The 12,271-nt window shown below is 34.0% G+C and overlaps 1 protein-coding gene across 1 annotated transcript; it reads left to right on the top strand.

The window, feature by feature from the left end:
• The first annotated feature begins 7,532 nt into the window (after positions 1–7,532).
• Positions 7,533–11,428, top strand: LOC111403398 (65-kDa microtubule-associated protein 8). The gene is given in 11 exon segments (XM_023031897.1): positions 7,533–7,823; positions 8,014–8,217; positions 8,480–8,737; positions 8,855–9,067; positions 9,279–9,434; positions 9,512–9,671; positions 9,756–9,907; positions 10,000–10,087; positions 10,180–10,236; positions 10,309–10,400; positions 10,911–11,428. Coding segments are annotated over 11 exon segments (1,860 nt in total). The 5' UTR covers positions 7,533–7,646; the 3' UTR covers positions 11,214–11,428.
• Positions 11,429–12,271: the final 843 nt, after the last annotated feature.

The following is a 12,271-nucleotide window of genomic DNA, read 5'->3' as shown; positions in this document are numbered from 1 at the left end:
TATAAAGGGTTTGGATTGAAAATTTATCACAAATCATCCAAAGCGTAGCTTGTTCAACCCTAGTTTCACATTCTAATATCCATTTTTTTTTTTCAATGAAGTTACAACAAATTTTTTGAAGGAAACTATTTTCATCTAATTCTTTTTCTATTCTCTCGTTGCTGGTTATATACACTTAAATATACATATGAATTTATTGCACCAGCTTTTAAAATTTGCTCTTATTTTATTCAAATTTATTTTGTCTCACAAAATGATGTTTGAATACGAGACTTCTTCTTCCATTAGAAGGTTCATTCAAGATATTAATTCAAACTCCAATCTTAACTATTCTAATTCAATTCCCATTAAGCGGAAAATAAGTATATATTTTTTTTGGAGGATGGATTTTTTTTTTGTTAATATAATTTAAATTATTTTAAGGGGGCTTGTTTACTCTATTTAAAAAATTTATGACTTTGACTGCAGATTTTTTAATATTATCTCTTTCTTTTCTTTTTGTTTATTTAAAGGGGCGGGGGTAAATTAGTTATTTTATAATGATTTAATGGAGAAAATATATAGTAAGGACCTTTTGCGCAAAGAAATATTGGTCTGAGGGTCTAAATACTAAAATTGAAACAATAGAGGCGATTTGTTCACGAAGGCAAATGATAGAGTTGTTTTGCACCAATTGCCCATATATAATGGATGGAATTGAAGGAACGAGACAAAAAGGACTAACTCTGCAAGAAAATGTTGGCATGAGGATACAAATGTCAAGTTTGAAATGATGGGAATGTTTTGTTCTAATTACCCATTTTATTATAAGTTGATATATATTGTTTTTGGAAAAAAAAAAGAAGAAGAAAAAAGACAGCATAGTTAAAATATTTAAATAAAAGTCGAGTTGATGACGAGTTGCTTATTTCTTTTTAGTATCTCGACTCTTTTCAACCATTTCTGCTGACATCCAAATTCGTGACACCTAGTTGTCAATGTATGCTTGCCACCTTTCCGTCGACCTATTGATTATGTGGACACTAGGTCACAGTACCAATGCAATGTTGTCGTACCAGGATGGTTTAGCGATTATTTACAATCTAACGCTCAAGTTGAATAATGCAATTTATGTGGAAGAAATATATAGACAAGGTTTTAGTCAAATTTTTAGATGTAGTGCACCTTTAATTTGTGCAAGTGTGGAGGTACTTATATAAGATTTGAGTTGTAGTTATTTTTTACTTTTATAATCTGTGTATGGGTCGATCTAATCTTTTTGGACAAATTGTCGATCCTATCATAGTCATATATTTCATTTGTACCTGTTGTAGCCTTTATGTGATTCTCAACGGCCTCCTATTTGCAAGATGTAATACTTGCAAGTGGTCTTCCTCTTATCTATTTTAGAAGTGTGAAGCTGACTCTCGATCTACTTCATAGTACAAGGGTGTCAATAGATCTTTCCTTTTTTTCAAAAGATCTTATTGGAACGCTACTACCACCACAAAAGGATGTTAGGGAAATATTTACTTGCCTTGTCTCCAAAGACTAGATTTGTTACTCTTCGTATTGAGTTAGCTATCAGAAGCAACACGTGGAAGCCCCACTGACGATATCGGAAGAGTCAGCCCAAATATATGAAAAGACGAAGCAACAATGTTACAGAGACTACGTAAGTCGAAGCCCTTTATTCTGGCCAAGGTACCACTCAGCTACATACATGCCGAAACCTTGGCAAAAGGTTTATGTCGAAGTCCTCATGCCCACGACCAACCGAAACTCTGAAAGATGAGGCTGAAGTCCTAAGAGACGACGAGGCCGCACATCTACCGACTTGACAAATATCTTCGTGAAAGACTGATTAGACGTCTACTTTATCTTGCGTCATGAATATCGGCCTAGAAATGTAGGGCAATTGACTCTTTATCAATGTAATAAATGCATGTGTAGGAAGGATGTGATGTATAGAAGAAGGAGGTAGAGGCACGTGGTTCAAATTCAACGATCACCTCGTCTTTCCCAAACTCTATATATACCCTTCCCTTAAAGAAAAATGAGAGAGAGATATGTGTGGAACAATAGAAGCAACACATAAATAGAAAGAGAACAAGGGGAGAAAATCCGGGAAAAAGAATAAGGAATGGGTATATTAATTTTTTGCTTACTTTGGAGGGAAGAATAAATATTACTCCATACATTTCAACACATTGGATCTCTTGTTCGTTTCTCTTCTTCTTCTTCTACAAATATATGTATTTAAAATCCATATACTGCGAAAATACATTCACGCATACACTGTCTTCTAACGACACCTGTTGGCCACTTTCGAAGGTCAACGAGATTCATCGCTATGGTCGTGGGTTCAATAAGGTAAAGGTTGATGAGGATTGCAATTGCCCATGCTAAATCTTTATACCGCCTTTAAGGCAAACCAACAATGATGGTGTTGTACCTTTGGTCATTGTCCTGCGATGATTAAGGTTAGGTGGTTGCCTTAGTGATAGGGGCGTCAAGGCTTTTCGAGAATTCAATGGACGAGGCAAATCTGGATAAGATGTGGATGAGCAATCCTATATGGCTCTATTAGAGCTCCACATGGATGCCCAATCTTATGTGGCTTCTTTGTTGCCTCAAAGTGGGGAGCATGCATGACAATGATTTTATCCATGATACAATTAAAAACGTACTGAACAAAGTCTTTCGTGTAACAAAGTCGAAAGTTGATGAATTATTTTTCGACCGTGAAAACTATTGAGAGGAAATTTAAATAAGTAGCAATGCGAATGTAATCTCTTGTTTGAGCTCCATTCTTTTTTATAAAAATGTATTTTTTAATAGTGTATTGATAGGAAATGTATGATTATAAATTAAGTAAAAAATTTGGATTTACATGTAATATTATTTTATTGAAGAATGTAAATGATATCAAATTATCATTTAAGAATGTATTTTTTCTAAAGAATAGGGCTCAAACAGGAACTAACTATAATTTATAGTCTTACACTTATGTAAGGACAAAATGTCTTGCTTAACTAGACATGAAACTGAGTTACTTTAGTATTAATTTCTTAAATTAAAACTTCAAATTCATCATTCCATGCTCCATACAATGCATAGATGGACAAGGTGAATCCTTCGAACGTGTACAAAAGATTTAAACAAATGTGTGGTCTCTAACAAAGCACACAGAATTTTTTATTTATTTTTAATGACGGTGAGCTCTCGTGGCAGTGGAGTCCCTATTGTTAATGAAGGAAATTGCCTTCACACGACAAAAAAAAAACAAAAAACAACAGATGCATATACTTGGGTCTGAGTTCATCATAATATCAATTTTGAACCAAAGTAAACGGACTATTTAAAGGAACTCAATTATGTTTTATGGAAAATTTTATATCTAGGGGATTGAATATGACCCATTTTAAAACTATGAAATAAAGTTTAAAATTTTAAAAATAAGATATTAATTACTTTTTATTTATGAAATAATTAAAAATATATTAAAGGCACAATTATATACCATTTGGTATTATCAAATTAATTGGTCACAAACTATTTCTCAGTCATGAATAAAAAATTTTATGGGTTACAAATAAAAAATAAAATATAGATCATAATTTATTCATCGGTCAAAAATTATAAATTTTATAAGTCACAACTCATTTCATGATCACAAATTATCAAATTAATTGGTCACAAGTTATTTCTTGATCACAACTTAATAAATTGTAAGTTGCGATCACATTTTTTAGGCTACATATTATTTATTAGTTACAAATTAACCATTTTCTTTTTTTACAATCAACCAAATAATTTATCACAAACACCCCCATCCCAACTATCGCCACGAACACACCAACACTGTTGACATTACCACTATTGCCACCATCGCTACCACTACAATACCAACGCCACCATAGCTTTAACCAACACTACACCACCACCACCATCAAAACACTTACACAAACACCATAACTCCATGATGGCAAGCACCGCACAAATCAATGCCTCACAATGGCGCTATGAACACGCTAGGACACTCAAACCAACGTTGCTTCCATTCTCAGATCGACCAAAAGCACAGCTACCATTTTTCGGATCAATGTTGGTGTTTCAAGAAAGAGAGAGGTGATAGAGAGAAGGGAGAGAGAGTAGATAAAAGATAGGGAGAGAAAAATTAGAAAAGATTTCGGGTTTGAGAATGAAATTGGACGAGGTAGATGAAGGTAGGGAGTTATATTGATAAATTTAATTTTATAATGTTATTATTAATATTGAATTATCATCTGATTTTTGTACAAACAAACTTTAATTCTAATTTTTGAAATGGTAACTCAAACAATCTAGTTCTATGTAATTTTCACTATGCTTTAAGTCCTAGTAAAATACAATCATTTTGGGCTGTAAAGTTTAGCTCAAAAGGTGTGTCCTTTTATGAAGTGTTGTGGTTCAATATATTTGTTAATTTCACAACTACAAACATTTAGGGGGTCAATTTAAAAAAAAAAAAAAATTAGGTAAACTAAAAAGTATTTTAAAAATCAGGTGTAACTTCAAATATGTTGCTTTTTTGTTGTAGTGTATGTAATTTTTTCACTTTATGTAATTTTCTATATTTTTTTGAGCAAATAATTTTAATAAGTTACACTTAGACTCTGTTAATTTACACTTGATTCATGTCATAGAGTAATTTTTTTAAAATTCTAACATATATAATGTGTTATTGGTGTTATAGTGTGTAATTTTAATAAAACTATAACTTAACATTATTACACCACTATCTCGCCATCATCATAAAATTCAATATCCAAACTCCATCCGATCACCATCGCAACCACCACCACGACTATTACCTTGTACCACCATTGCTGCTTAATTTGCGTGTAACGCCTTATAAGTATGAAAATTCCAGATCTAGATATCAATGGAGAAATGAAAACAAATCTGCAACAAAGATGGGGAAATGAACAAAATTGGTGAATTTGATTTTAGTGAATCCAAAAAGTCCCCAACTTGTGTTGAGGTTTGGCCCAAAAAATTGCTCTAATCCAATCAAAATGGGGGACACTGTGCAATGATCTTACAGCCGTATTTCTTAGGGATGGCAAAAAAAAAATAAAAAAATCTGTCAAACAGGATACCCGTGGAACTCGCCCCGTTCACCCACTTAATTGGGTGTTCGGTCAGGAATGGAGTGGGGGATTTCTCCCCGATATGGTATGGGTAATAGGGGGCCCAATCCCGTTTAACTTAAAAAAAAAAAAAATCAATATTTTAAATGGAAAATTTCATGAAATTTTATTAATTCTAATGGAAGGTGTCAACTATGATTATCTAAGAAATATGATAAACAATAAAACCCTTAGTTTGCCAAATATAATTTAATAATTTAACTTTAAAAATAAATTAATTAATTCTCACTTTAATTGGATATTCGGGTTAGGAATGGGGTGGGGGATTTCCGCCCAACATGGGTATGGGTAACAGGGCCCTGCCCCCTTTTTTTCAAGATGGAATATTTCACAAAAAAATTTATTAATTCTAATGGAAGATGACAAGTAAGATTATCTAAAGAATATGATAACAATAAAAATCTTAGTTTACAAAATATAATTGAATAATTTAACTTTAAAATAAATAAATTAATTAAAAAATTTAATAACCATATCATTCTCTCTCTTTACTTAAAGGGGACAATAAAATAAATTATAAATTTTTTAAAAAATGATACTAAATGGGGCAAGGGCCCCACCCCACTTTAAAAAGGTAACAAGTCGGGTATGGGAACGGAAATTACTCGACTGGGGAGGTTGTTCCAACCCGAACTCGCTCCGTTGCCATCCCTAATATCTCTGGTACATAAATAAATGATGATTTTCTTAATAACATTATTCTACAAAAAAATCCACTATGTGCTATATATCTATAGAATTACATCAGTCTATTTTTATCCGTAATAGTTCTCCACTATTATTGCTATTGCTAAGGAAAAATTATGCCACTAATTTCTCCATTTCTTCAATTGAGGAAAACTATGATAAGTTATTCGGTATGCAATATTGTACCAAGTGCTATAATATATAATATTTTATATTATTTACCTTCAAATTTTTTTTTTAAAATTATTTAGTAGTTATTTTTTGGCTTATGAATAGTAGAAATAGAAGTATAAAATATTTATGGTGTAACTGGGGTATATTTAACTATGAATTCCTACGGTACGATGAGGATGAGCTTACAAAAGTAAATAATGCATCGTATATTTGATTCCAAAAAAGAGAGAGGATATATTTAAAAAGGTTGATTCATGTATTAGATTAAGGCCCCGTTTGGTAGGGATTTTTTACCCCAAAAAATTGATTTTTTGATCGTTATTTTACTATTCAAGCAGTAATTTTTGACTTCTTATCTCACATGTGGACCCCACTTTTCTTCTAACGGTCAAAAAATCAATTCTCAAAATCCCTACCAAACGGGCCGTAAATTAAAAATGAAAGTTAAAATACTATTTAGGATAGTACTGTTCAATACTTTATATCAGACGAGCTCAAACGTAATTACAATGTAAATTATCGCAAACGCTGCACTTAATTTCTATGACAAAATGACATGATATGGATATGGCCTATCCCTTCACTTAACTTGCCACCTAACAAAATTTATGATGAAGAAAGGACACCTAACGACATATAGAATTTAGACCTTGCAAAGAGCAAAGTGAATAATCTGTTTTTGAGCACTAAAGAAAGGTGAACATGGTGGAAGGTCATGTTTTGGATAAGATATACTTAAATTTTACTTTAATTATGATGCCAAAAGCTCAAACCAAAAATTATCATATGATAACAAATAGAATCTGGTCATAAACCTCATATTACCTTTCTAATTATCATTATGAATGCAAGAAAATTATCAATAGCTTTTCCATCAATGTAAGAAGAATGGGATAATCAGTGATTAATTGTTATTACCTAATATCAAGATATTTAGGATATATTTGCTACGCAATGTTAAAAAACACCTTTTGATTTGGTCAAAACACATTGCTTGTGGCATTTGTTGGCTTGGAACAACAATTGCTTGTGTATGGTGCTTGATGGGATAAACAAACATTGACATTCAACCTCGTTTGTCATTCGTGTGCAATGCCTTGTTGCACTGCAAACTTCAACAGTATGTTGATGCACTTTGTGAACATGGGCGAATTGCTGATGGGCATGGTTAAATCTCATTGTCACTACACGGTTGTAATGAACAAAAAATATTATTTTTCTTTCTTAGTGTTGTCGAATAGCCTACAATCCACATTCCTAAACATACTGAAAGTTTGTTACTCTGCACAAATAAAACAGTACATTCTTGAGGAAGCCCATGCTAAAAGTTTGTTACTTTGCACAAATAAAACAGTACATTCTTGAGGACGTGCATATTAATGGAAACCACTTTTGTGGAGAGATTGCTTGGGAATCAAGTTCTGCTGAAAGCATTAAAGAGTGATAAGAAAGCTACAACACTAAACACATGAAAACCATCAAATTTTGCATGACTCAAACAAAGTAGAAATGGAACCTCAAGAATCATAAGCAACAGGGAACCCTTGAAGCCAAAGTCTCACTGTCATCTACCTGTGCAGCCTTATCTTTTAAGCAAAACTTCACCCCCAAATGCCCCCACCTAAAATTCTTTTTCTTGTTTTAAACTCCTCTAGGAATTCAAAACCTCTAATTTCTTGCTTGGAAAACCCGATTTCTCCTTCGATGGGGTCCTTCCAAGCACTGAATGGAACAGGAAGTTCTGCATTGCTTGAGACATCGTGTGGATATTTGCTACAAGAGTTAGAGGCAAGTTTTTCTTTAGTGCATGTTTTGTATGCAGCATTTGATCGCATTGAACATAATAACATATGTTAATTTGTTTTTCTTATTTAATAGTGTGAAATAATTATGTCTAATTCACTTTTCTAAACATGCTATCAGTATTTTCTTACTGATCTGATCATCTCTTGAATGGCTTCCTGTATACGACTAGCAGATGATATGGGATGAAGTCGGAGAAGATAAATTTGAAAGGGAAAAGATTCTACTGGAATTAGAACAAGAATGCCTGGAAGTTTATAGAAGGAAAGTAGATACTGCAAACATTTCACGAGCTCGACTACATCAACAACTGGCTGAATCTGAGGCCGAATTTACACATCTTCTTCTGTCACTTGGTGAGAGATCACTCCCCGGACGTGTAAGTTCTTGATCATTTATTAAAAGGCATTGCAAGTACACGTGAAATTGACCAATTAGTGTAGAAAGTCAGAATAAAAACAATGAACATAAACTAGGTTAATCTTTAAGGAACAGAAGTAACTGTCTTAGTTAAAGAAGAAAACTTTGAGGCTGATTTCTGCCAAGATCATTGCTGTAAATGGAGTTAGAATGAAATTAATATATGACATTTCCATATATTATTGTTGTTAACGTAAATTCAAGTACCTTTTTAATGACAGCCGGAGAAAATGACTGGAACACTAAAGGAACAGCTAAAATCAATCAGCCCTGCTCTAAAAGAGATGCAATTTAGAAGAGAAGATAGAGTAAAGCAATTCCGAGTGGTACAAGGACAAATTCAAAAGATTTCAGCAGAAATAGCAGGTCAGCCGGTATATAATGATTCATTCTCAAATGTTGCGGTAAATGAGAATGATCTTTCATTAAAGAAACTCGAGGAGTATCAGAATGAGCTCGAGAGACTTCACGCTGAAAAGGTACTGCAGCTTGTATCAGTTTGTGTATCCAGGGATCGAAAAGAAATGAGATTTGATCAAAACAAGGATTTTAACTTCTCTCTTTTCGTTTTTTTTTTTTTTTGGTACTTGTATCAGAGTGACAGACTCCGAAGAGTGGAGAATTATATAAGCATCATCCAGAGCTTGGCAGCCACATTAGGAATGGATTCTTCCCAGATCATCACAAAAGTACACCCGAGCCTTAATGAGTTATCAGGGCTGTCAAAGAACATCAGCGATGGTATTCTGGAGAAGCTCGACAGCACTGTCAACTCGCTTGAAGCAGAAAAGCATATGCGCCTGGAGAGGGTAAATTTTACCAATCTTTTGTGCTGTTTTTGCATGTTAATCCATGCATCTTGGCCAGCAACAGCTGTGAACAGTATGACAAGACTCGATAATACAATTAACAAGACTTTAGCTTCTATCATAAATGTTTAGCAGAATATATTGAGATACAATACAACTGCAATGAATAATACTAGAATTTAAAATTACGTGTTTAATGTGACTATTGCAGCTTCAACAACTTGGTAAAGCGTTGGCCAACCTGTGGAATCTCATGGACACGCCTAGTGAAGACCGTCAACATTTCTTTCACGTCACTAGTTTGTCATCAATTTCATCGGCTGAGATATTCACTCCCGGAGGCCTAACTATCAGCATAGTGCAGCAGGTTTGTTGTTATAGTTCAAATGAGATTTCTTCAGAGCTCGAATTCCGTAAGTGAAATTTATTGCAAATTTTTACAAGGTGGAAGCTGAAGTCAATAGGCTGGATCAGTTAAAAGCGAGCAAAATGAAAGAGTTTTTCTTCAAAAAACAGGCTGAGCTCGAGGAAATCTGCAGTCGATCGCACATGGAAATTCCTTCTAAATCAGAAATGGAGAAAATAATTAACCAACTAAATTCTGGTTAGACTAACTTTCTCTTGAAAGGATTTGCTAGCATTTTCTGATATGATACAATTGTTTGGACTAATTATGATGTACGAAAAGGGGAGATTGACCATGCCGATCTCCTCACAAGCATGGATGAACAGATATCCAAAGCAGAAGAAGAAGCTTTTAGCCGGAAGGCCATAATGGAAAAAGTTGAAAAATGGATCTTAGCACGCGATGAGGAGCGATGGCTGGAAGACTATAACAGGGTGAGATTCTCATCCCGGTTTATATACTCATTTAGTCGAGTCTAATTTAATATTAATCTCTAACACGATGCCTATTCCATGGATTGTTTCAGGATGAGAACCGTTATTCAGTCAGCAGAGGTGCTCACAAGAACCTCAAAAGAGCAGAACGTGCAAGAATAATGGTTAATAAGATACCAGGTGAAAAACGAATTTTTTCGAAGTTAATAATTGGGCTTGAGAACCAATTTTCTATGCCTAGCACGTGTAATTCTTTCAATTTTACTTGACAGCTTTGGTGGATTTGCTGATATCCAAGACTAAGAGCTGGGAAGAAGAAAGAAAGAAAAGATAAAGAAATCGACAATCGTCTTCACATGAAAGTCTACGAACCTATCTAATTTGATTTAAAGAACCTCATTTTTTTGTGTGACACTAGGTTCCTCTATTGGCAATGCTGGAAGAGTACAATATGCTGAAGAAGGAAAAGGAAGAGGAGAAACAAAGACAAAGGGTGAGTGGTATCGTTTTGTCCCTCTTTCGTTATACTTGTAGAAACAATTGACAATTTTTGTATGGTATTAGCGTCTGTTTGACGCTCTTTTGGCATTTTAAAGAGTTTCAAATTTTTTCAATGATATTATAATAATTAAAAATTACCTACCACCTGACTTACAGTAACTTTTGGTTCAGGGCTAAGACTCGTTGGAAACTGGTTTTCCATTCATGCCCTCATTTACAACGTGGCAAATTTCAACATTGCCCTTGTAAGATGTGGTTAATTGTTCAAATGCATTGGAGGGTAGATTGGAAAAAAAAAACGATATTGCCTTAAAGTACAACTTACCATTCCAGTAATAAAACTACGTGTCACTCTTCAAAGGCTAACTATTCTGTTGAAAACATTGTTTTCCATCCAAAATAATGGGTGTCAAACAGGCGGAAGAAAAAGAAGTTAAAATCTTATTTATAGTATTTTGTACCCTTGTTGAGTGAGTTTGACGAGGTTGTTTCTTCCCTGCAGGAACTGAAGAAGGTCCAGAGTAAAGTAAACATTGAGCAAGACATTCCCTTTGGATCAAGGCCAAGCACTAGTAATCGACGTCTATCAGATAGAAGCGTGAATGGAGTTTTTGGCAACGCTAGCCCCTTGCATCGAAAGGTTTCCCTCAGCATACAACAGATGGGATCAACTAACGTCAACTCATCTACAGGAGGAAAGAAATCACGAAGACAAAGGATTTACGCTCAAACAGGCTTCGGTTCGCATCTTAGAGATGACACAGTTTCAGTTGTCTCGTCATTTTCGGGGCCCTTTTCACCATAGGATATGAACAATGACCCTACAACTTCCATGAGTCGTGACAGAGGAGAAACAAGAACAAAAATTTTCGATAGTAATAAAAAATTTATCTACAAATGAATAATTCTGCTTTGTTTTCAGTTGGTACAGTATCTTTAGAGTTAATTCTGCTTTGTCAATAGTTTTTGTTTGCTTCATTTTGAAGGAAAAATACAGAAATTGAAAGATCTTCCTCTTCAGTCATGGGCATTCAAATGCTCGTTTGAGCTTTTTGAGATGACAATTTGGGGTTTCATCTTAACAAGTTATGGAGTGGCCAAAACCTTAGACTTGCTAGTAAAATAAAATGTATTTTCTATTAAACGTAAGGATTGATGACACTTGCCACGTCGGGAAAAAATATATAGAGAATTAAATGCACATTAAGTCTATCTTTCTTTGCAGCCACATCCTATCCTAACATCGAGCAAGCATAGCTCTAGCAGAAAATTCCCCCTCTTTTGGGACTAGACTTTGAAAGAAGGTAAGAAAATCATTCACCAATCAGAAGTGCAAATCGCGCTAGCAAAGGTATTATACTCCAACATCTAGTGCTCGAGACAGAGAGTTCAGAGTGTGTGTGCCACTCATGCAATGGCAAGTACCCGCAATTCCCACTGGAATCATCGCAACAAAATGTCCCTTTACTCGATAGATACTGCTTATTTTCTTGCAATACATCCATGCCTACATCAAATGGTCAATGATAACACTACCCAAGAAAATTTGAAGTGCATTTTCCTTTGAATTATAAGTGTCGGAGTTCTAACAACTTGAATATCATTTTTCTTAATCACTATGATTTTCCTTTCGCTTAGGGTCGTGTTATATTAAAAATTGATAAAAGCTGATACGTCTAGTAAACTTTGTAATTAAAAAGAATAAAGCATTGAATTCAATTAAATGTAAGAGTAAAAATATAGTTTGGTCATTTTTTCAGGAAACAAATTTTTTTCCAAGGAAGCACTTAATAACAAGTGAGTCAATTCAAAAAGAAAAAATAAAATCCAAATTATTAATTTTTTTAATTTTCTTTTTCTATC

Source organism: Olea europaea, chromosome 11 (genome assembly GCF_002742605.1).
Source record: "Olea europaea var. sylvestris chromosome 11, O_europaea_v1, whole genome shotgun sequence".
Classification (NCBI taxonomy): Eukaryota; Viridiplantae; Streptophyta; class Magnoliopsida; order Lamiales; family Oleaceae; genus Olea; species Olea europaea.
Note: the sequence above shows the minus strand (reverse complement) of the source record. Positions and strands in the feature narration are given on the sequence as shown.